Source organism: Microcebus murinus, chromosome 3 (assembly GCF_040939455.1).
Source record: "Microcebus murinus isolate Inina chromosome 3, M.murinus_Inina_mat1.0, whole genome shotgun sequence".
Classification (NCBI taxonomy): domain Eukaryota; kingdom Metazoa; phylum Chordata; class Mammalia; order Primates; family Cheirogaleidae; genus Microcebus; species Microcebus murinus.
Genome location: NC_134106.1, coordinates 75,607,720 through 75,633,452, shown reverse-complemented (window position 1 = coordinate 75,633,452; position 25,733 = coordinate 75,607,720). Strand labels below are relative to the sequence as shown.

The window sequence follows — 25,733 nt, the reverse complement described above, 5'->3', positions numbered from 1 at the left end:
TTCATTATTAATCAGTTACTAAACTTTGAAGTTTAATATGAATAAGGATCGAGATTCATATATTCATTAAAATTACTTTGGTTCATTTTTCTAGTAGAAAGCATAGTCTCAAATCCCTTTAAAAACCACAACTTTGTTCTTCCATCCCACCTGCCATTTATTTATGCCCAAGCCAAGCTAGCATGGGTGCAAGCTCCTTTCACATCCAAGTCAATGGAAAGATCTGCTGTTATGCACTTCTATCCACTTCTATCCCAGCTATATATTATACACTGCTCAACTCACCTGAATAAATTTATACTCACCTATCTATAAATTCAAAAAGAAATTATAAAATTTTACCCTGAAATGAGGAATTACCAACATTAAAGCTACTTTCAAATATCTTTAGAAGAGCTAACTTTAATAACAGAATCTCATATTACTACTGCTTATAAATCATAATTACTTATTTTATTTAAAAAGATTAAATCTTATAAAATTCGATTTCAGGAATATGTAATACAGATGTACAGGCAGAGTTTTCTTACTCTCTTAGGTATGCATATTTATCCTTACATTAAGTTTCAGTTTTAGTCTACCTACCTTAAATGTAAGATCTCCAGCTTGCTGAGCAGTAAAATCTCCAATTGAAATGTATTCTTTGCTTGTTGGCTGTTTGTGAGATTCATTTTCCTGCTTCTCTTCCTCTTCTTCTTCTGAATCTTCCTCTCTAGCACTTTCTTCACTTTCTTCACTTTCACTTTCTTCTTCATCTTCCTCAACAGAATCATCATATTCCTCTTTTTCAGAAAGTGCCCCAACTCTAAAGAAAACATTTCTGTGATTAGAATCACTGGAAATAACATACAAGAATAGACCAAGTATAACTTCTACATATAGAATTGTCCCATATTTGGAGCTGACAAATAAATAAGGGGAAGTATTATCCAACTAATGGTTTTTATCACCGAGCTAACAATCTGTGAATGGAGAGACTTAGGGTGAGGAAGCAGCTGAAAACATCAATAATTGATTTTGAATTTTTTTCAAACTATTCATTTAAAGCTACAAATTTCCCTCTAAGTACTACTTTGGCTGCAACCAATAGTCACATTTTATTATCATTCAAGATATTTTCTAATTGCCATTATATTCTCTCTGACCTATGGGTTATACAGAAGTGTGTGACAATTTGCAAACATTTTGTGATTTCTCATTATTTTTCTGTCATTGAGTTTTAATGTAATTCCTCAAAATAGGGACTTGGATGAGTGCTGGGGAGTGGAGCAGAGGCAGAGGAGGAGGGACTGGGCAGGCCCCTGGGCTAAGGGGAGCAGCAAAAGTGGAGGAAGCCAGGAGCTGGGCAGATGGTGTCTATTTTTGTTTTCTGAAAATGGGAGCACAAGGGCTTCAGGCAGGTGGCAGTGGCAGCTAAGGCGGTTTATGCACTGATATCCTTCACCCGGCTTGGGGATGGCTTCTAAAAGTAGGTTTCTGGGACCGCCTTCTCCTCCTCCTTGGCCTCGCTGGACTTGCAGTTGGGGACCCAGAGGCTGGACTCGATGAAGCGGTACATGTGGTACTTCACATAGGTGGGGCCCATCTGGCTGATGGCATCTTGGAGCATCTGTACATCCTTCACATTGAAGCACTTCTGGAGTTACTCAGGGAGGGACTCGTTGACCTCGACTGGGCCCAGGCTGACTGAGTCCAGCAGCTTCTTGCACTCTTCCTCTTTGTCCTCCTTCATGGCCTTCTCCATTTGCAGCCTGGCGTGGCCCCTACTTGCTCCATGAAAGCATCCAGTTCATCATTGAAGCCCTCTTTGTACTGGCAGTCAGCCAGCTGAATCTTAAGGAAGAACTGCGGGAAGCAGGCAAGGGGACCACCTTCAGTCTCTTGGCCAGCTCCAGGATGCACTGCATGCTGATAGTCTGGTGGGCCACCTGCTCCATGAGTGCATGCACATTTCTCCTCCACCTCTAGGTCAGTGCACCAGAAGTCCAGGTAATTGGCTGCCTCCTCATACACCAGGTGACCATTGTCTGACAGGTACTCTTGGCTGTTGTCCCAGCAGTGGAGCATGTCAAAGCGTTTGATCTGCTTCTCATACTTTTCCACAAATGTCTTGTGTTTCTGCTCCTCTGAGTCCTCCTCTGCCTTCTCCAGCTTCGTATTGACCATGGTCTTGCAGCAGCCAACTTTGCCGAGCGTGCCCATAATCCAGGGCATGCTCTGCTCCTTGTACATGTACAAAAGCTGCACATGTACAGCTTTTGCTCCCAGCTCTGTTCTTCCTTGTGCCATGGGTGCGCCTCGGTCTGCAGCTGTTCCAGCTTTGCCTTGCGCCCTTGTCTTCTGCTGGCGCTTGGCCACCTTGTCCTTGCACTCATGGTAGCCTCTGTCCAGTTCCTCCTTCTCCTTGAGGAACTGCTACATACTCACCACCCTGGCCTTAATTCCAGCAGAAGAGGCTGGTGGTGTCAGTGTTGGAGTGCATCTCGTTCTCATTGTCAGACACCTTGATGTGGTCCTACACGCTGTAGTCCACCATCTTGCTTCGATGGCCTAGTCCGCTTGGGCCTTTTTTGCATTTCGAATAATTTTTAAATTACAAAATATTTTGATGGACACATCACTGGACACATTTAGAGACTTTGGATTATGTTACCTTCCTTTAAAATGTTTTGAATTTGTTTATGTTACACAGTTAAATTTATCTTGCTCCTGTTTAGGTCTGCTCTCAGGCTTTGTTAGAAAAGATCTACTTCAGTTTTGTCTTTATCCCTAGATCATTGTTACTTTCCAGGTGTTTTCTTTAATCCTAGGGCATGGGCCTTCTATGATCTCCACTAAATGCCTGAAGCATTCACCAAGATCTCTTTATTCTACCTAGGCACAAACTCCAATGTTTTTCTAGGATTGTGTGACATCCAGAATCTGTGAGGCTCTCAATCTCCCAGCAGGCACTTTTAGCCATGCCTTCCAGAATCACGCCCTATATATGCTTGGAGGCCCTTCGAATTTCTGGAGTTGTCTTTCTGTAACTTCCTTCTCTCTATGACACCTTGCCCCACATGTCCCAGTGAACCTAGCAACTTCAAAGTGTGATCTCCGACTCTTCAGTCCAGTGAGACTGCTGTTCCCTGCTTGGGATCCACTTTCCTATTTCATAGCCCATAACTTTTCCCCAGGGAGAGAGTCTGGGTGAATGTAGGACTCGCTTCATGTGTCTCCCTCTATCCAGAATATCAGCCCTGCTTGGTTGATACACAGTGCCTTCAAACAGCTGTTTTGTATATTTTGTCCAGACTTTATAGTTATTTATGATGGCACACTAAGTCCAACACCAGCTACTCTGTCATTCTCAGTATGGGAAATCAGTGGCTATTCTAGAATCCTTGCATCTACATCCTTTAGCATTCTTCCCAGGATACAGTATAAAATTTGGGGAAGAGTATTTGAAGAGTCTGACTTTTTTTTTTGCTTTCCACAAATTGGATTTGTTCATACAAGGTGAGTATATCTAATCCAAAAATCCAAAACCTGAAATGCTCCTCAGTGCTCCAAAAATGCAAAACTTTTCAACACCATATGATGCTTAAAAGAAATGCTCATTGGAGCATTTTGAATTTCAGGTTCTCAGATTAGGGATGCTCAACAAGTGAGTATAATGCAAATATTCCAAACTGTGAAAAAATCCCAAATCCAAAACACTATGGTCCCAAGCATTTTGGAGAAGGGATTCTCAATCTGTATCTTCAAGTCTTCTTTGTAAGTTTCAAAAGCTATTATTAGCATTCATTCCAACAGAAAAAACAATGCATGTTTCTGCTTCAAATTTTTAAAGAATATTTATGAAAGGGGGAACTATGCAAATAGATAATCCAAATCATTTTCCTTTCACATATCAACACTGACATTAAAGGAATTGTCTTTATTTGCTAACATCTGTTTATTTAGCTTTTCAGATCTCTGTTTTGTTTCCTCAACTAAATTATAAATTACCCAAGGACAGAAATTACCACTTACACTTTACATCTCTCATGGGGTTAAACACATTGTATTAGACACAATAAATAAATGTTGACAGATTATACTATTAGTGTCATTTGTTTATATCTATACTGTTATATGTCCTTATTTTGAGGCAAACATTAAAATCATTGGTGACATAGTATCTTTTTTTGTGTTTTTTTGAGACAGAGTCTCACTCTGTTGCCCCAGCTAGAGTGCCGTGGCATTAGCCTAGCTCACAGCATCCTCAAACTCCTGGGCTCAAGTGATCCTACTGCCTCAGCCTCCCAAGTAGCTTGGACTACAGGCATGTGCCACCATGCCTGGCTAATTTTTTCTATATATTTTTAGTTGGCCACTGAAATGGGATCTTGCTCTTGCTCAGGCTGGTTTTGAACTCCCGACCTTGAGCAATCCGCCCACCTTGGCCTCCCAGAATGCTGGGATTACAGGTGTGAGCCACCGCAATAGTATCTTTTAAAAAAGAAAGAAAGGAAGGAAGCATACTCAGTTGTATCTTCTCTACTTATGGTGACAGCAAGTTCTTGCAGCTGGTGGGTAAGCTTTTCCAAAAGATTATGCTCCTCTTTTTTTCTCTCATTATAGTTCCCAATAGGTGCAAGTTCATCAGCCTATGAGAGAATATAGATCTATTTCACTGAAAAATTAATTTCAGTTTCCTATTGCATTTATTTTAAAAGAATAACAAAAATTCCAACAAGTTCTATAAGACAAAGTAAATATTGTGAAATTATACCTACAATAGGGAAATAATATTTAAAAGAAATATAGACTATTGAGTTGGAATGCAAACCAAATAAAAAGTAAAATTATACCAGTTGTTTTTGTTTTGTTTTCTTGCTATGCATTGGAGACCTTCCATAGACAGTAGGGGATAGTTTCTAACACAATATTGGCTTTAGAGACAAGAAGAGAGGTGCCAATCCCACCTTTTGCCACTTATTGACAACAGAGATATATGGTTGTTTAGCATTGAGAGCTTCAGTTTCATTAGTAAAACAGAATAATTAGGTTTTTAAACATAGGGTTGGTCTGCCCACTAAGTTGAAAAGTCTAGTGTCACTGGGGAAATTCAGAAGAGATGCTAATGACCACGTATCTCAGATACAGTAAAAGGGATTAATACATGGGCAGGGAGCTGACTTTCAAGTGTCTTCCACTTTAAATGCTCCATGGCTCTCAGGCCCTGGACACCTAGGTGAAGGCCAGGATCATGGGGGGAAAAAAAGATCCTTAAGGCGTTGTCAAAGGTAAATTGTCTTTCCTCCTATTTCTGCAGAGTCACTAAAGTCACTGATATCAAAGCTGCCCTGTATGTGATAGACGAGAGGCTTCTTTACCACTTACCCTCAGGGTCAGATTATGTATTCTATCCCACAATGAATTTTAAAACAATTCTAAGCTGTAAACAATAAAACTTACAAAGTGCAAAAATAAAAATAGCTCCTTCCAGCATTGTCTGAGTCCTCAATAGTGGGTGAATTCATCAAAACTGAACTTTTTCAGTATTTGGAGCCCTGGCATTTTTGCGCTGAAGCACAGACTTAGCAAGCCTGTTGGGCAAGTCAGCACTTACTGTGGACAGACTTTATCACTAATGCAAACCCAGGAACTAACCAACTTGAATTAATTCCCACTTAATGAAAATATTTGCATAAAATATTTTTTAATAATATGATTAACCATAATACTTACTTTGTTTAATTTTTGAAGAGCATTTTTATTTTCATCTATTGCCTGTTTTAACTGGATACATCTAAATTTTCAAAAAGAAAAAAAATATATTGATTGTTCTATTGTCAGAACCAGAAAGGTATGTTAGAAAATTATTCACAGTTTTTGAGCAGGCAAGGAAATTAGCTATTGAGTGAACAATATTAAAAAAATTTTCATGTAAATGCTTCCCCACCTCTTAGCTCAAATGATCTTCACAGCCAAGCTGGAAGGTACACAGACATGATAACCAAGGCTCAGAAACCTTCAGTGACTCTGGGCATGTTTCCTATCTCTAAAATAAGGAAGAACACTAGACTTTAAAATGCTTCTCCAGCTCTAAAATTCCATAAACCTAGGCACTAGCCACAGAGACACAACTAATGATAATAACAGCTAAAATTATTGTGTGCCAACCATAATGTTAAGCAGTTTACAAACATCACCTCATTTTAAGCCTCCTAACAACATTCACTCCAGCTGAAAGGAGAGTTCTAAAAAATGCTCAAGTTCACATAACTAACCAATAGTAGAGTAACTATAAGGTGTTTCAGGAAGACACAGACAAATGGAAGTAAAGAAAATTTCTTTTTGTAGAATAAAATCTCCCAGAACTCATGAGAGACAGGAGTTTTCAAACTGAAAAGACCCACTGAGTGTTGAGCAGATAAAAATGACACCTAAATATATTGTGATGACATTTTAAAATACTAAGCCTGAAGAGAAAAGACCAAATCAATTATAAAGGTCAATTATAAAGGAATTGATAACCAGACTTATCAGTATCACTGCATACAAAGAAAACAGAACAATGTATTAAAAGGTTTAAGTAGAAATTATTTTAAATACTATATCTGGCTAACTATTAATCAGGGCAAAATGATATTTTCAGACATGCAAACATCAACAGGAGTTGTTAAATGACAGTGAAAGGATCTTTTTATGCACAGAGAAGACTATGGTTACTTGAGCTTAAAAATAATTATTAGTCTATTAAAATAAAACTTAAAAACCTAGTTTTCCCTGGGACTGCAAATTCATCCTATAAATCTTATTCTGTTTTTAAATCTAGTAAAGCAAATACAATCACTTTCAGTCTTCTTTCATTATTGTTGATTAATTCAACTTGAACCAAATTCCTTAAACAACCCATCCCACTAATAATTGTAAATTAAATCCCACTTGACATTTTAAAAGTTATTTGTATTTTATTTTGTCTTTAAGCACTTTGAATAGTTGACTTAAGTAAAATTTTTCCAAACAATTCTAATGAATTGTTTAAACTAATAGAATGAATCTCATGTTCTTTTCAATGTTATAAACTTTTAAATATCTCAAACACATAGATTCTTAATGATGTCCTAAATGTATTAAAATTTTAATTCAATGTAGTTCATCATGTCTATTTAATTTTAAACTCTACCAGGGATCCAAAAGAAAGGAAAAACAAAACAAAAAATATCCACCTAGAGAATAGTTTTGTTAATTCAAGGAAGTTATTCCTTTATTTTTTCCATTTTCAGTTGGCCAATTAACTTTTTATTTTTTATTTTTAGTAGAGTCAGGGTCTCGCTCTTGCTCAGGCTGGTCTTGAACTTCTGAGCTCAAACGATCCACCCGCCTCGGCCTCCCAGAAAGCTAGGATTACAGGCATGAGCCACCGCGCCCGGCCCAAGGAAGTTAAAGTCACCACGCCAAGCAAGGACCAACTGCTTCTAGACAGATTTCTGACCAGGTCACACCATCTGAGGCAAGGGCCTAGGGTTATTCTGCCTAAGTTATGATGTTCACACTAAGCAATTTTTATAGCTGCTGTCACAACAGCAAGTCCACAACTATCAGGTTTAGTGTTTAGATTGGGTCTTTCTAGATTCAAGTTACATCACTAAATAATTCTTCCATCTGATTCCAAAGATCCAAAGCTTGTGCCTCCTTTGAGATTGCAGTTAAGTGCCTTCCCTCACTTGACTAAATTCTCCATTTCTTAGCTGTCTTAAAACATTGTATTGTCTTCCTACTTTGTCTTACAGCAAAGTAATATTAGAGATTAACTAATCACTGTGAAACTTAATTTTCTCCTCTGTGTTAATAAGTGTTTCACAGTGTTATTGTGAAGATTAATTAGGTAAAAGTTTGTAGAGTACAGAGCACAATGCTTGGCACATAGTACAAAATGAATGTAAATTGTCTTCCCTCTTAACATTTATAAGTCCTTATTTAATCTTATCATTATAATATTTAGGCCTGATAGATTTTACACTTCATATGGAACCAGAGAAGACCCGTATAGCAAAAGCAATTCTAGGCAATAAAAACAAAATAGGAGGCATCAATTTGCCAGATTTCAAACTATGCTACAAGGTTATAGTAATTAAATCAGCTTAGTACTGGCACAAGAATAGGGACAGAACTGAGAACCCAGATATAAAACCATCCCCATATAGCCATCTAATCTTTGGCAAAGCAGACAAAAACATATACTGGGGAAAAGAATCCTTATTCAATAAATGGTGCTGGGAAAACTGGATAGCCACATGTAGAAGACTGAAGCAGGATCCATACTTTTCACCTCTCACAAAAATCAACTCACGCTGGGTAACAGATTTAAATCTAAGGTGTGAAACTATTAGAATTCTAGAGGAAAATGTTGGAAATACTCTTCTAGACATTGGCCTAGGCAAAGAATTTATGAAGAAGACCCCAAAGGCAATCACAGAGACAACAAAAATAATTAAATGGGACCTGATCAAACTAAAAAGCTTCTGCACAGCCAAAGAAACTGTCATGAAAGCAAACAGACAACCTACAGAATGGGAGAAAATATTCACGTTACGTATCCGATAAGGGGCTGATAACTAGAATCTATTTAGAATTCAGGAAAATCAGCAAGAAAAAATCAAACAACCCTATCAAAATGTGGGCAAAGGACATGAACAGAAACTTTTCAAAAGAAGACAGAATAATGGCCAACAAACATATGAAAAGATGCTCAACATCTCTAATTATCAGGGAAATGCAAATCAAAACCATAATGAGATATCACTTATCTCCAGTAAGAATGGCCTTTATCTGGCCGGGCGCTGTGGCTCACGCCTGTAATCCTAGCTCTTGGGAGGCCGAGGCGGGCGGATTGCTCAAGGTCAGGAGTTCAAAACCAGCCTGAGCAAGAGCGAGACCCCGTCTCTACTATAAATAGAAAGAAATTAATTGGCCAACTGATATATATATATAAAAAAATAAGCCGGGCATGGTGGCACATGCCTGTAGTCCCAGCTACTCGGGAGGCTGAGGCAGGAGGATCGCTTGAGCCCAGGAGTTTGAGGTTGCTGTGAGCTAGGCTGACGCCACGGCACTCACTCTAGCCTGGACAACAAAGTGAGACTCTGTCTCAAAAAAAAAAAAAAAAAAAAAAAAAAAAAGAATGGCCTTTATCAAAAAGTCCCAAAACAATAAATGTTGGTGTGGATGCAGAGAGATAGGAACACTCATACACTGCTGGTAGCACTGCAAACTAGTGCAACCTCTGTGGAAAGCAATATTGAGATACAATAAAGAGATACAAGTAGATTTACCATTTGATCCAGCAATCCCATTACTGGACATCTACCCACAAAAACAAAAGATATTCTATAAAAAAGACATCTGCACTCAAATGTTTATAGCAGCACAATTCACAATTGCAAAGATGCGGAAACAACACAAGGGCCCATCAATACATGAGTGGATTAATAAAATGCGGTATTATATGTATACCATGGAGTACTATTCAGCTGTAGGAAACAATGGTGATATAGCACCTCTTGTATTTTCCTGGATAGAGCTGGAACCCCATTCTACTAAGTGAAGTATCCCAAGAATAGAAAAAATAAGCACCACATGTACTCACCGACAAATTGGTTTCATTGATCAACACCTAAGTGCACATATAGGAATAACATTTATCAGGTGTCTGGCAGATGGGAGGGGGGAGAAGGGGTTGGGTATATACATACATAATGAGTGCGATGTGCACCATCTGGGGGATGGACACGCATGAAGCTCTGACTCGAGGGGGAAGGTGGGAAAGGGCAATATATGTAACCTTAACATTTATACCCCCATAATATGCTGAAATATAAATAAATAATATACAATATTAAAAAAAAGAAATATTTTTAAGCACATTTTAGAAAATTCAATACACTGTTAACCTCAATACTATCTCCCATTACAGTATTACATTGTCTTCTTGGAAATAGTATTAACAAAAAGAAAAAGGAAGGAAGAAAGGAAAGAATGCTAGACTCAAACAATCTATGCCTTAAATAATATTCATATAAGTACAGTTCCTGGAAAGCTTATATAACTTAGGATATTTTACCTTTGGTAAATATCTCTCCTTTTATTGGGTTCTAAAGTTCCTTTCAGTTGGCTCTCTGAAAGCAAACTATCAACCTGTGACAAACGGAGACAGTTTAAAACATCACATTGTTAAATATCACATTGCCTTAGGAAAGAAAATTTTACTTCTTTGTCAAATGTTTTCTAATGAACACTTTTTTAAACAAACATCAAAGATGAAATATTTTTACAGTGAATTATCTAGATTCCACCATTAACATTTTACTATACTTATTTGAACTATCCATCAATCCATCTTATTTTTTATGCATTTCAAAGTAAATCATAGTGAGTAATACACATTTCCCCCAAGGTACTCTGGGTGTTGCTAACTAGAGTTCAATATCTGATGTAAAATTTACATACAGTAAAATGCCCAAACATTTGTTGAGTTTTCACAAAAGCATATACCTGAGTAACCCAGATCCCTATCAACATACAGAAAATTGCCATCACCCTAGAATGTTCCCTCATGCCCTTTCCAATAAATCCCTACCCCATTCCCCCAGAGACAAATCTGTTTTGATTTTTTTCTACTACAAATTAGTTTTTCTTGCTTTTGAACTTTTATATATATGGACTCATAAAGTATGTACTCTTTTTTCCTTTTAAAAGTTTGCATAGCTCTAGTTTGTATTTTTAATTGATATTAATATATCATAGTTATACACAGAATATGTACTCTTACATAACCTTTCCACACAGCATATTTTTGAGATACTTCCATATTGTTCTGTGTATCATTGGTTTAATCCTTTTTATTACTGAGTAGTATCTATTAAATTTACAATTTTATCTTGACTTAGTTTTTAAAATTTTTTCAAATTGATACATAATTTTTGTATATATTTATGGGGTATATGCATAGACTATGAAATGATCATTGACTTAGTATTAACATTTTACAAACACCACGTGTAACTTTGACATACACTTCTTTGATCTCTTCTCTACAGATTATGTGGAGAAGATGAAGTAGATGGAAAAAGAGAAATAAAATTTCACTAGCTTCTTCTCTACTTTTGCTATTTGGCATCCATCTGAATATTATTTACAAAAGTCACACACCCAGTGACAGAACCAGTCACAGGAATATGCCAGAGAGGCTGCTGAGTACTTGTCACATGGACACCAAATTGAAAACCTGTTCCATTTTTTACTTCAGGTATCCTCTGCAGAGACAGGGAAGAATTAACTAATACTATCAAAATGCCCATTCTAGATACTCAAGGTATCAAAAGGCTCCTGAGCCAATTTTTCTCCAGGTTAGATAATCCTTATAATAATTTGTTTTAATAATTATTTTTTTAGTTTACTTCTAAAACTTTTCCTGTTCTCCTAATGTCTCACTAAATTTAAAATTAAATAAAGAACCTTATTACGAGTCTACTAAAGCTCGGCATAACTCAGTGCCCCATCAAATCTTATTTTTATTTCTACCAGAAGGTATTTTACTTTCTTTATACCACTATGATTTCAATACAGAGTCACTTAAATATTTATCTGCCAAATCCTTTCTACTTATAACAAGGGTCCAAAGCTGGACAAAATATGAGCATGAATCTCTTATCTGCCAAAGATCATGAGCAATCTCTTATCAAAATATGAGCATAAATCTCTTATCTGCCAAAGATCATAAAATAATTTTATTTTGTGGAAAAATATTTGGTAATAGATCACATTAAAAAATTAAAATTAGTAAAGTGAAATAAAAAAAATGAACCACCTGTTATTTGCTATTTACTTTTTCTTTTCCTTTTTTTTTTTTTTCTTGAGACAAAGTCTCCCTCTATCTCCCCACAATCATTGCCTCAACTCCTGGGCTCAAGCTATTCTCCTGCCTCAGCCTCCCCAGTAGCTGGGACTATAAGTGCAACCACCAGGCCCAGCTAATTTTATTATTTTTTGTAGAGATGGGTTATCACTATGTTGCCCAGGCTGGTCTCAAACTCCTGGCCTCAAGCAATCCATGTGCCCTCCCAAAGTGCTGGGATTACAGCCCAGCACATGTGAGCCACAGCACATGGCCCATTTTTCTTATTTTTAAAAGTAATATACATTTAGCGAATTAAAAAAATGTTAATATAAAAAGTATGAAAACATAATAATCAACATTCTACCACACAGAGATACCATTTTAGCATGTTGCCTTCTATTTTTTTCTGTGTATATTATATATTTTAAAACTTATGGAAATACCATATATTCTATTTTATATCTCTTTTCTAACCTGACATTTTATCACAAATATTTTCTCTAACACATTAAAATCTCTTCAACAAAAATTTCACCACAGTATTATATCCCATCATAAGTTATCCGTTCCCCATTGTTGATCAAGTTGTGTCCAGTTTTTTCTATTCTAAGTAATAATGGGATGTATACTTTTAAAGATCAATCTCTGTCCCAATTTCTAATTATTACATAGAGCAGATTCCTGTAAATGTAATTACCCAATCTAGGAGCATGCACAGTTGCTACATCTTGTCAAGGTGCTTTCCAGAAATGCCATATAGGTACCTTACACACTGGAGCAGTGAATTTCAGTGCTTGTTTCATCAGACCTTCTCCAGGACTGAATGTCATGACTTTTCATCTCCTTAGCAATTACTTGATTATCTTGGGAATTAACTTTTCTTATATGTTACTTTCTTATAAATTACTTGTTTATGAGTTACTCTTTAGTTCATATCCTCTGCTCATTTGTAGGATCTTAATTTTCTTCTTACATATTAAAACAATTCACTTGAGTTCATGGAAGCAATAGCAGCCTCCACTGGAAGAAGACTCAAAGGAAAGGGGTTTGGAGAGTGGAGGAGAGGAGCTGGGCTGGAAATGGTTACTGATAAAAGTTTAGATTGAGCAATGAGGCGAGTTAAGCGAGTTGTTGGAGCAGGAGGCTGAGCTTAGGGCAGTGCGGGCGGGGAAGGAGCCTTTTAGAAGATCTTCACGACCTTTGGGAGGTTTCGCCTGGGACTGGGGGTTAGGCTGGGATCAGGAGGGGTTAGTACTGGGATGTTGCGGGGTAGGGGAGCGTTCCAACTCCGGAAGGTAAGGGGGTTGGGGGCAGGCTCCGAGGATTAGCGTAGAGTCGCGGTGAAGAGCATGCCACGCGCGCAACTACGCCCCACCTCTCGGTCGCCCCAGAGCCCAGGCCACCTCGCTGTGCCCAGGCCCCTTGCTGCACAGCCTGACCATACCTGTTGCTTCAGTTCCTGACTGCGGCGCTTCAGGGCCTGGAGGGGATGGCGCGGCCGTCTGGGCAGCATCTCCCTCCCAGGGGCGTCCAGCTCACGCCGGTCGCCAGGGAAACCAAGCCGGCGGCGCGGGACAGTGACGCCACCCCGGCGCGCCGCCTTACCAGCCCTAACGGCCCCGGAGGCCAGTCGCGGGGAGAGTGTGGGGATGATCTCGAGTCGTCACCTGCCGCCACCCCGCAGGATCTGAGCTCTGAGCTCAGGCTCACTGCCCAGGGAGTCATTTTTTCCTGGCAAATTCCTAAGCATTGGGGAACGCCCCGCTGCGCCCGAAACTACATGTCCCGTAATGCATCAGTAGTACCACGATGTTCTTGGTGGGGCACTCTTTATAGCATTTGTTTTCGGATGCCGGTTTTGCTAAATTAATCTTAAGACGCAATTTGAGCATCTCAAACTCTTCCATTGACTGCAAGGATAACTTTCCTTTATTGCCTTCATGAGATGCTTGGTTCTGTGGCATACTATCACTTCGAAAGGCAGTTTTTAATTCTTTGCCATTTGGGGTATTGCTGAAGTTTCATTGCATTCTAATTTTGCGCATTGTCCATCCTGAATTCTGTGAGGATGATGATTCTGTCTGTTCTATAGCAAGTCTCTGATCAACTAATGAGTTCTCATTATGATTGCCAGTTTACATCGACTCTCAGGGAGGTTGTGATATTTCCCTATGTGGGACTGCATCCCATAAATCCAATTCCCAAACTCCACTACACCTAAAGTGGACTTGAATAAGAATGATGATGATACAAACTTGTCTTCCAAATAATGGACCGCATATTGATATAAATATGTGTTCTTTAGTACAACACATAAGTTGATTCCACAGGCCAGGCTGAATTGTCACTTATTTGTTTATATATGTATTTTTTTCTTCAAGTATGATATATAGAGAAAAGTAGACAATTATTAAGTGCGTAGCTCACTGAATTTTCACACTGAACATACCCCCCATGTTAGAAACAGAACATTACCTGCCCTCTAATAATCTTCCCTTCCTTCTATCCCCTACCCACCTGCCACCCCCACACCAAAGGTAAATACTATCCTAACTTCTAACAGCACAAACTTGTTTTGCCTCTTTTTAGACTATGTAATGGAAACATGCAATGTTTACTGACTTTTTATGTACTTTAAACACCATGTTTGTGGGATGCATCTCTATTATGTGTAGTTGTTCATTCTCATTGCTCTCTTTCATTTCATGTGTGATATACTTTAATATACTCATTCTAGTTTAGGGCTAGTATAAATAGTGCTGATAAGAACATTTTGGTACATGTCTTTTGGCAAACGTATGTACACAATGATGGGTCACGGGGCGTTTTATGTTCAGCTTTAGTAGATACTGCCTGGTTTCCCAAAGTGGTTATACTAATTAACACTCTTAGCAGCAGTGTATGAGTTTTGTTCTTCACTTCCTTGACATCATTGGTATTGTCTGTTTTGTTGTACCTCAGGTCTTTACTTTTATTAGGTAGTGAGGTATCCCAGGTCTCCTAGGGATGAAAGTGGGTGCTATTGTCCCCATCTTGGTCCTGCCCAACCCTGATTCTCCATAGCTGGGGGAGGAGGGAATACCCTACAAATCTGCCAATCAGAACTTGGCACGCCAGCTGCAAAACAATGCAGAAGACTCTCTAGCCCACAGGCCAAGCCACATGGGTACCATAAAGTCCAGAAAGTGACCTAGAACCCACATGCGTAGTTAAGGCTCAGGTCATGTGACTCTGAACCACAAGGAAGGTCCCTATCTGGACACTATAAAATAGGATGCAGACCATAGCCAAGCTCTTCTTTGCCCTTCGTTTTGCTTGCCCTGCTGCAACATAAGGTCTGATCTCATCTACCTCCTTTTTCATTAATTTCTATTTCTATTGACTTCTTTAAATGCTCAGGACAGTCACCTTAACACTAAGTCATTGGTTCTCTGTACTTATCCCTTGATGCCATTATAGAAATTGATGTAACCTAAAAAAATAAAGATATACAGTGAAGTAGCCAAAAAAACCTGAAGCAAATCATGGCCAATGTTTCTCCTGAGAACAAGCTATTTCATAAAATTCATCAGGATTTCTTTCCATCGGTGTGTTAAACTGAGTATTAGATATTTTGTATTGCTTCCTCACTGCAACAGAATTTAAGGGTTTCAAGAGACTCTGCGGGGACAAGAGTGACTTTAAATGCTAATCCACCTTATTACCCCTGAGTCTGATAACGCCTCTAAAATGTCTAGTTGATGCATTACTCTTTACATAGGAAACCATATAACCATAGGAACCATTCACTGTAAGTTTCAGCTTTCCCCCAAAACAAACATTGATGCTGGTGCACTGTGATGTCAGCAGCAATTTCTCAGCCACCTATACACTCCCTCCAGAGCACGTATACTTTTTCCCCACAGATATAAGTCCTGGGTGTGGAGGGTTGAGGTGTGAGGATCTACCTGTTTTGCCACTGCTCAAGACTGCTTCTGTCTTTAAGTCCCTCTAATAAATCATCCCATACTGACAAACTGGATTTGTCTGCCTCCTTCTTTGGTTTCTGGGCTACTTCAACATTTGGGGGTCACTCCACATATACAACTGTTTTATAGAACAGACTCGTAATGTACAAAGAACTAGTGGAACAAGGTGATTCAGAACGAACTAAAAGATTACAGCAAAGAGAATAGAGAAAGTTTGCAGTTTCAGGGTCTTAAAACAATCCACCTCAAATACAAATGACAAATATTTATGAGCACGTTGGTGCAAGGCACTGCTTAGATCTGTGGTACAAGATGTTTAACACTGCTCTCAAAAACCTTACAAACTATGGTACAGACCAGAAACACGCAATTATACCAAATACTACCACAGAAATGTTACTTGGTGACAGAATGCCCTGCCAAATAAATTGTGAGCTGAGCACCACAATCACCTGGGGAGTTTTAAAAACCCTAGTGCCCAGGCCACATCCCAAAATACATGGATCAAAATTTCTGGGGAGTGCCATGCAGGGATTAGTATTGTTAAAGCTCCTAGATGATTATAGCATGCAGTTCTATTGAAAACCAATACTCTAAACAGAGCTATTGAGAGATGAGGAATTTCCCACCTCATTGCCTTTATCTTCCCTTGTGGTTGAGAGCCATCTAATAGAATTAGAAACATAAACTGGGTTCAAGGAACTCTTAGTTACTGAGAAACCAAAAGAATGCAGTCCCAATAGAACCCATTTGTAATGGGCCAAGTGAGAAAGGTGAAGTGTCTGTCTTTGGTAAGTTTGGTGGCCCAAAAGGAGAGCAAAAGCAATGGTGAGGGTAAATGCACAAGCTGGGATGGACTCTCATATGACCAGGGAGCCCAGGATGCTAATGAGGTAGATTGAGAAGGTGAGACAACCAGTGATCTCCAGAGAGTGCAGTTCTATTGGAGATGTGGAGGATGTAAGCTATCCTACAGAGGTGGGTTTACCTCCTGAGACTAAAGATGCCAAGTATAATATGATGATGAGTTCCAAGCCTGTTGGAACTCATGACAAGGTCTGGATATGGCTGAAGCAATATGGAATGGAGCAAGTGTGGTGTTCAGCTAAGGTTGAAAACCACTGTTTATGAAGCTCTATTTCTTTAGCTTTCCTTTATCAGGAGAGAAGGCACAAGGCCCCTTCCAAGGCTGACTCCTTTCTGGCCTGGGTTGAATTCTGCATCTCTCTCTAGGACCTTCCATATCCTTTTGGGATCTTCAGCCACTCTCTGCTATTCCTAATCTCCTCTTCTGCCTACTGCCTCTTTATGCTGTGCCTGTGCTCCCCAGCTCTGGGGTGGGCATTTCCCCTTGATAGTACCTCTGTTCTCTTTGCTCTTTTACTTTTGCCCTACTTAAATGTAGTTGGGTTTTTCCCTCGAAAATACTATCTCAGATGGAGATAGTATACACTTTTTCTCTGTTAGCCAGCATTGGAAATGCAAAGATGGGAGCCAGGAATCACAATGCCAGTCATATACCCTGGAAATGACACACTGTTGACTTGTTGAAATATGTGTCCCTACCCCAATCTGTCACTGCTATCTTATCACAGCATTTACCTGTCTTGGCCCACTTCTTCCCTTCCCTGCCTTCCTTTTCTGCCCCATGTGGGCAGACATAACCATGCTTAACCAGGCACATTCTAACACCGTGGGAGCAACACATGCCTCAAGAAACCTACCTTGTCTCAAAGAGCCTCAACTCTTTGAGCCTCAGTGAGGCCTGGTGAATAGGCAAACAGCATGGAGCTCTAAGAATCCACATTTAAGTCCTTAATTACGGCATTCACAGAAGGAAAACAAAGTTGGAAGTATTACGGTTACATGTTCCCAGGAAAAAGGAGTGGGGAGCTTTTAGTTGATGCCATCATTTGCCAATTAAAGGTGTTCCATCATCACTTTCTTTTTTTTTTTTTTTTTTTTCATCACTTTCTTCCTAAGTATTTTGCCCATTAACTTGCTACCATCTGCCCTCAGCATCCTCCAGAGCCATTGATATCTACAGCTTTTTCTGAATCCTCATATTTTACCTTCAGAGTATTTGATGATGCCGGTTCCTCTCTTGAAATTCTCCTTCCCTTGCTTCTCTAATACAAAGTTTACCAAGTTTCCAAATGTTTACTATTGCTGCCTTTCTCAAGTTTCTCAAACTTTTCAGCCCTTGGTTCTCTTCTCTGACCTCTCCTGTGACTACACCAGTCATCTCCTGGCTTAACTAGCACATCCAAGCAGACCCCCTCTAAGATCCTCCTAGCCTACTTGAACCTTTTCTTCAATTCCAGCTTCATGGTTTCAACTCCCTAGTGGATATATTCAGTGGGTGACCTTACTGTAGAACTGAAACTCAACGTATCTAATCATAAACAATTCAATTTTTACTTTTACTTTAAAATTTTTTCTTTTTGGAGATAGGGTCTTAATGTGTCACCCAGGCTGGAGTGCAGCAGCACGATCATAGCTCGCTGCATGCTCAAACTCTTGGACTCAACTGATCCTCCCACCTCAGCCTCCTGAGTAGCTAGGACTATAAGTGCATACCACTACACACAGCTGATATTTTCTTTGTAAAGACAGGGTTTCACTATGTTGACCAGGTTGGTCTTGAACTTCTGGTCTCAAGTAATCCTCCTGCCTCTGCCTCCCAAAGTGCTGGGATTACAGGTGTGAGCCACCATATTCAGCTGAGACAGGAAATTAATCTTAATAGGAATGGGCAAGGGCAGTGTTCTAGAAAATATCTCTTGCAAATCAAAAATAACCAGGGACTTGTTTCACTCACTCTTGATTTTTAGATATAGTTGAGATTTATCACTACGCTGTATTCAGGAGGGTTTCAACTTCACATATGCATCCCGTAATGACACATAAAGAAAATTTTTGCCAGTAAAAACTTAAACTCTGACTTGGAGAATGGTGCCACTCTTGGAAGAGCAAAGGTTTCACATACATCGCCCTTAACTCTGTTATGTTTACACAGCCCCTTGCTTTCTAACAGGTCCAGTAAAATGACCCATGATAGTCCCTCAGACAACTCTCCCTGTGGCTGTACCAAGGAACTGGCATAGGGTCCTCTGCTCAAAAACACTAATGTATCAGTTGTGAGAATCTGGATCTCTTCATGCAGTAAACTGCATGGCAGGCAAAATACTCCTTTCCCTTTTGGAAAAAAAAGGTCCAAAGATATTTTGAAGTTTTTTATTTTAAAAATAAAATTGATTCATAAAGTGCAAGAAGAAATTATTTCTTTCTTGTGCTCCATATCCATCTTCAGCAAGCTGCTGGTAACAGAAAAGAGGAAAAAAATTAGAATACATAACCTTTAACTTCAAATTATATTGTGATGATAAACCACCAACTATAAGATCCTGATGTTACACACAAGAAAACTGAGGCCTTGAAAATTTACGGTGCACAGCTCTGACGAAAAAGCTAGGACTAGATGCAGGGCCCCCAACTTCCAGACCACTGCTCTTTGCACTTATCAGGCTGCCAGCAACAGACTGGAGAATTCAGATTGCAGTTTACAAACTGTCAACGCAAAGATGTTCTATGGTGCTACCGAGGATATTACCAAAAAGAATAATAAGCGGAGGGTGAGGGGGGGGGAATGTGGCAGGAACACCTCCCTGGCCCGTTCTTTCCAGTATTTTTCAGTGTGCAGTTTAATGTTTTCAGGGCGCAAAGACATTGCACGCGGTGAGGCATTCCCATTAAACACCTGTGATACCAAGGAGCAAGCTAGTAGGGGGAAAAAAACTTTCTCCTTGTTCTGGTTTCTGTGGGAACAAGTCACCTCCTGCAAGCTATCCAAAGGCTGCCCCCAAGATATACGCTAGATCCCAAAGCCTACCCTTGGAGAGCCACTGTATGTACTGCTCACCGGCAGTTAGGGAATAGCCCCCCACAGCAGGCGGGGAGTGTGTGGCGCTCATCCTGGAGCTCCGGTGCAGGGATGGCAAGGTGGCCACGCGGAGGTCGGCGGGGGCTGCGTCTCAAGCCAGATCCAGCTTCTTCTGCGTCGCTGACAGCTTGTCCTGTAGTCTCCGCTTCCTCCAATCCAGATACCGCCTCCGCAGCCGGTTCGCCTGCCATCCCACTAGCACGCCGGAGGCGAAGGCTAGTAGCACCGACAGCTGCAGTGTCCTCTCGGTGACATCCGCCATTGTGGCCACCCGGCGAGCAGCACGGCCTACGGCGCGGCGGCGGGGTCAAACGGCGCAGAGTGTTCGCGGGGCGCGGGGCGGGGCGTGGGGCGGGGTCGTAGGGCGCAGAGGACGCAAAGGCGGCAGGGCACGCCCGGTGCCACCTGGGGCGCGTGTGTGGTCTCCAAACTTAATGTGGTGTCCCTGTAGCCTTCTCCTGAAGACTTTCCCAGCCTTTGGATGGTCCCATCTTCCCTACCTCTGAGCTCCTGCAACATTTATTGTTTGACACTAATCAGATACTGCCTTACATTTTTAGCTGACATTGGGGCGTGTCTTACTCAGCTGTAAACTCAACACCTGTTTGTACTGTGAACTAAGGTAAAATTTTAAGCTCCCCCAGCCTGAATGGACCCCCTCTTGGCCAAGGGGGCCCCAGGAAAACCTTAAAACTGCTGGCTTGAGGAGACGGGAAGTCAGACCTGCCTACTTACGCCCTCTTTTGGAATTATTCTTTATTAATAATAAGATACAAAATCATTACCAGGCCGAAGGCCATGCAAGGCAAAGCGTAAACCACACCTGGAGGTCGTCAATGTACTTAACAGATCATTTGAGTTTGAGTAAATGTCTGGTGGCTTGCCTGTGATGAACAGATATCCTTAACTTAAAGCATTTCAAAACCTTCATTTCTTTAACCAATTACAAATCAAAGAATCTTTAAACCCATCTATAACCTGAAAGCCCCCACCCCCTTCCAGATGTCCTATGTTTTCTGGCTAAACCAATGTACGCCTTCTATGTATTGATTTATGATTTTATGTGTAATTCCTGTCTCCTCAAAATGTATAAAACCAAACTGTAACCCAACCATAGTGGGACAACTTGCTCAAGGCCTCTTGGGTGTGGCTCTTTGGGCCATGGGCACACACATTTGACTCAGAGTAAACCTTTTAAAATTATTTTACAGAGTCCTTTTCCATTGATAATATTTTCTCTCAGCAATAGAATGCAAGCTGTTTGTGGAAATTGGAATTTTCTGGTAAGCCATCTATGTAAAAATATAAATAAGAAACATGTAATTGTTTATAATAATATATTTTATTTATCCCAATATGTTCAGGATGTTTTCATTTCAACATGTAATCAGTTTTAAAATTATTGACGTATTTTATTTCTTTCAATATTAAGTCCTTGAAATCTGGTGTATATTTTACAACTAACATCAATTTGAACACTGAATTTTCAATGGAGATACTTAACAGTGTCGAGATTTCGTAAAATTTACAGTTGAAACATTAGATTCATGTACCCCATTTGTTGCAAACACACATTTTTCCAATAACTGAGTTGGGTGTCGATTTTTAAATTAAATTTAAATTCATTTAACTTTTTTAATAATTAAAAGTCTGATTCTTCAGTCACACTCGCCACATAGGGGACTAGAAGCTACCATATTGGACAGCACACGTCTAGAGGCCATGCTATGCCAGAATTAACACAAAGTCAGAATTGTTGGGCTAGGAAACAAACATACATGTTTCTAATGATAAAAGTCATCATGACTCACCCTCCCTTCCTGAGTGATTTCTACCTCCTGGTGTTCAGGCCTTTGGGTAATGCCCTCCCATTGGGTGTGGGCAGGACCTTGACTTGCTTCTAACTAAGAGAATAAAGCAAAGGTAATGGTTGTCACTCCTGTGATTAAGTTATATGTACAAGTTCTTAGCAGACTGAAGACTCTCCTTGTGGCTTGCTGAAGTGGATGTGTTGGAGAAGCTCACAGAGGAAAGAACTGCAGGAAGGCCTCTAGGAATGGCAGGATGCCTCCAGCCAACAGCCAGCAAAAAACTGGAGCCCTCGGTCCTACAACCATAAGGAAATGACCTGTGCCAGACATGAATGAGCTTGGAAGCAGTCGCTTCCCCATGTGAGCCTCCAGATGAGAGCACAGACTGGCAACTTGATTGCAGCCTTATGAGATCCTAACAGAGGACCCAGCTTAATTGTGCCTGAACTCCTAACCCATGGAAAGTATGAGGTTAACAAAAGTATGTTGTTTTAAGTGGGTAAGTTTGTGATAATGTGTTACACAGTGTAATATATGGGAAAAACCAAAGTGTTTTCCCCATTCTCTCAATATAGACCACCTCTGGTCACCACACAATATGCTCAATACTCTGACACTAGATGTCTGTGTGTGTGTGTGTGTGTGTGTGTGTGTGTGTGTGTGTGTGTGTGTATGTGTGCGCGCGCATGTAGAGGGTTCCTACACACCAACCAATTCTTCAGAGGACACCAGCTGGGTGTTCTCTCATTCAATTCAATACTGACACTTATCTACCTGACTATATCAGATTCCATAGGTTGAGGGCTCAGTCCTACAAGACTGCCTCCTACTTCTGATGCTCATCACAAGTGTTAGGGACCGACCTTCCACAGCCCCACCGGACAGAAAAGCAGAGACATTGAAGATGCAATCACACAAGAGGAGGTTTATTTTCTGGCTAGCCAGGGTCCAAGCCCCAGAGCACCACCGCAGTGGCCACTCTCGCAGGCAAGGACCCTCCTTTGTGTGTTAGTCCCCTTTTATAACTTAGTTGTTTACACACTGGTCATGCATCCATCCCCACAGTGATTTTCACTTCAGCCTGCCCCTGATAGGCCCTAACCTGTTCCAGGTCCTAGCTGAAAGACTCAGGTTTCTGCTCTCTTTGTCTTTTTTCTCTGCATCCCATAATATACTCATAATGCCTTGCGGTTAGCAAACAAGCAGTAAACAGAAGCTGGAAGGTGTCTATTGTCCTTATAGCCCAGGATCTTACATTCCCCCCTTTCTCTTGGTTCTTACGAGCATTCTTGCTTGTATCCAGGGTCTTATATTTTTTCTATTTTTAAACTGTTTTCTTTAAGACTCACTGTTTGGTACTGCTGCTGCAGTACCAGTAACTGCACAGTATTTATTTGTTTTTTTATGAAAGTGACTAACCTGTTCAGAATACATGGCCCAAAGGTGAGGATGAGCACGAGCACTGTTATAGGTCCCAACAAGGTAGATAGCAGGGCCTCTCGAGGATATCGTACTGTCTGTGCCGGCTTTCCTAGGAGACTGACTTTTTCTACGTTGAAATATAAATTTGGCCACCAGGTGTTTAGTGGCTCTGCCTTTGAGGTGCTATTATATACCTCATAGGTTTTTAAGTTATTTTCTATGTAAGTTTATATGGCAGATGTGGGTTCTCATTATTAATTATAACTGCAAAACTTTTGGTCTAAGAGCAGGATATCTATAATGCACTTGCATATGAAACATAGAACAATATTAAACCCCATTTTTGCAGCTTAGTCCAAATCTTTGGGGTAACTAGTCCTAGTCCGAGTCCTAGAAGGGCAATCGGCAGTTCTACCAGAATCTGAGTCAATAGTCTTGTTTACTCTGCAGATGTCACACGGGTCAGCCTGGTCTTTAGTGGATTTGTGAGGTCTGCTGTCGTCCTTTACTCGTCTTGCTGTCGCTTCTGCTCGTCCTTACCAGCTGGTCTCACGTGGGAGTGGTGGATCCAGGTTGCTACCCTGTCAACTTTAAGAGCAGTGGGGGTAACAAGAACAACTTGAAAGGGTCTTTTCTATTAGCAGGTTTCACGTGGGAGTGGTGTATCCAGGTCGCTACTTATTTTATCAACCTTAAGAGCAGTGGGGGTAACAAGAATAATTTGATAGGGGCCCTTCCACCTTGGCTCGAGGGTTCTGCTGTTATGCCGTTTCACCCACACCCAGTCCCCCGGCTGGTGTGGGTGAAACGGGTGTCTGGCACCCTCCTCCTCAGGCCGGTAGATAGCACGGAGGCCCGGCCATACTTGACTGTGGACACGTTGCAGAGCCTGCACTGCTTGTAACACTTTTTTGGGGATGACCCGGAAGAGCCTCAGGGCTCATCTTAGGAACTACAGGAGGGGGTGTGCCGTACATAATTTCTAAAAGGGGTTAAACCCAAGTGATAAGGGGTGTTCCGGGCTCGGAACAGGGCGAAGGGAAGGAGGGTCACCCAGTCTCCGCCAGTCTCCAGGACCAATTTAGTCAAAGTCTCCTTTATTGTTCTATTCATTAGCTCTACCTGCCCAGAGCTCTGGGGGTTATATGCACATTGTAATTTTTTTTTTATTTTGGCATATTATGGGGGTACAGATTTTAAGGTTTCAATAAATGCCCATTTTCCCCCTCCCCCCCACAATGTAATTTTAATCTATCCCCGTAGCCTGGGCCAGCCCTTGACTAACCTGACAGATAAACGCAGGTCTATTATTTGATCTTATCCCTTCCGGCAGTCCATACCTGGGGACTATTTTTTTTATTTTCTTAGCTACTGTCAAAGCTGTTTCTCCTTTCGTAGGGAAGGCTTTTACCCATCTGGAAAACGTATCTACCATGACCAGTAAATATTGGTACCCGTATTTTTTAGGCTTGACCTCTGTGAAATCCACTTCCCAAAATAGTCCTGGCTGCCTCCCCCTTTCCCTTGTACCTGCATGGGTCCCTCTGGTCCTCCCCGGCTGCATGACCTGACAGGCTCGGCAACTTTTGACGATGTCATCTGGAACCCGTCCTTGTGACTTGAACCTTAGTTGAGCAGTGTCCAGCAGTTGCAGCATCTTTTTCTTCCCTAGATGTGTGGTCTGATGCAGGTGTTCTAACAGGTGGTGTCCTAAGAGTTTTGGCACTATTAGGCGATGCCCTTTGTCCTGCAACCAGCCATCTTCACTTTCGCTTACACGTAGCTGCTCTGAGGCCCATACCTCATCTACACTGGAATAGTCCGGCAGAGGAGGCAACTGTCCCATTCCCGGGGGGTGGCAGGCTAAGGTGCAGGATGTTTGGCTGCGGAGTGCCTTCTGCAGCCTTCTTAGCTTCAGCATCTGCTCTCCGATTGCCCCGTGCTTCCACTGAATCCCTGCTCTGGTGTCCCGGGGTATGGACTACCGCCATTGCCTTTGGCCACAAAACAGCCTCCAGTAAGTGGAGTATTTCAGGTTTGTGCTTAATTTTTTTTCCGTCTGCCATGATGAAGCCCCTTTCCCTGTAGAGGGCCCCATGTATGTGCACAATCCCAAAGGCATAGCGGCTGTCAGTGTACACCATCAGCCTTTTTTCTCGGGCCCGGCTAAGAGCCTCCGTCAGTGCTATTAGTTCTGCCTTCTGAGCAGATGTCCCTTGCAGAAGGCGTGCTGCCCAGACAAGTTTACCTTGGTCATCTACTATGGCCACCCCTGCGTACCTGCGTCTGTCCCGGATGAAACTGCTTCCGTCCGTGAACCAGGTCAGGTCGCTACCTGGAAGGGGGCGATCCTTCAAGTCTCTACGGGTCATCTGGGTCTCGGCTAGGATCTCGAGGCAATCATGTTCAGGTGCGGCTGCATCGGGGGTTGGCAGAAGCGTAGCCGGATTCAAGGCGGCAGGGGTCTGGAACTCGATGCGGGGTGCGTCCAGCAAAAGTCCTTGGTAATGAGTCAGCCTCGCATTTGTGATCCACCGTCCCGGTGGCTGCTTCAGAACCCCCTCTATGGCGTGCGGGGTGGTGATCTGCAGCCGCTGCCCTAGGGTGAGCTTATCAGCGTCTTTGACCAACAGGGCTGTGGCTGCGATGATTCACAAGCACGCTGGCCACCCCACCGCCACCGGATCTAGTTTTTTTTTTTTTTTTTTTGACAAGTACAC

The 25,733-nt window shown here is 41.2% G+C and overlaps 3 protein-coding genes and 1 pseudogene across 8 annotated transcripts in view; all 4 read right to left on the bottom strand.

Annotated features, from left to right (window-relative positions):
• The window catches only part of NPHP1 (nephrocystin 1), a 57,580-nt gene extending 43,966 nt beyond the window's left edge, over positions 1–13,614 (bottom strand). For 2 of the 3 annotated variants that reach the window (XM_012742844.3, XM_020286247.2), the window contains exons 1-5: positions 13,314–13,614; positions 10,094–10,167; positions 5,716–5,776; positions 4,507–4,631; positions 586–805 (exon numbers count right to left, since the gene is read on the bottom strand). In XM_012742844.3, coding sequence (XP_012598298.2) covers positions 586–805; positions 4,507–4,631; positions 5,716–5,776; positions 10,094–10,167; positions 13,314–13,382 — 549 coding nt within the window. In that variant the 5' untranslated portion in view covers positions 13,383–13,614. Of the gene's footprint in view, positions 1–585; positions 806–4,506; positions 4,632–5,715; positions 5,777–10,093; positions 10,168–12,633; positions 12,907–13,313 lie in introns of those variants that run through there. The other variant, XM_076000977.1, reaches the window with a different exon arrangement.
• Positions 1–25,733, bottom strand: part of MAL (mal, T cell differentiation protein (MAL blood group)) — a 279,087-nt gene that overhangs the window by 148,737 nt on the left and 104,617 nt on the right. The window lies entirely within an intron of this gene.
• On the bottom strand, positions 1,463–2,536 carry LOC105859155 (hsp90 co-chaperone Cdc37 pseudogene; annotated as a pseudogene).
• MTLN (mitoregulin) lies at positions 19,061–20,098 on the bottom strand. Of its 4 annotated transcripts, none has more exons than XM_076000484.1 (2): positions 19,730–20,098; positions 19,061–19,157 (listed from the first exon to the last, which is right to left on the bottom strand). In XM_076000484.1, the coding sequence occupies exon 1, from the start codon at positions 20,040–20,042 to the stop codon at positions 19,872–19,874; it is 171 nt and encodes a 56-aa protein (XP_075856599.1). In that variant the 5' UTR covers positions 20,043–20,098; the 3' UTR covers positions 19,061–19,157; positions 19,730–19,871. The 4 variants fall into 4 exon arrangements, with proteins under 4 accessions (XP_075856599.1, XP_075856600.1, XP_075856598.1 ...); XM_076000485.1 differs by having other exon boundaries at positions 19,061–19,154; XM_076000483.1 differs by having other exon boundaries at positions 19,760–20,098.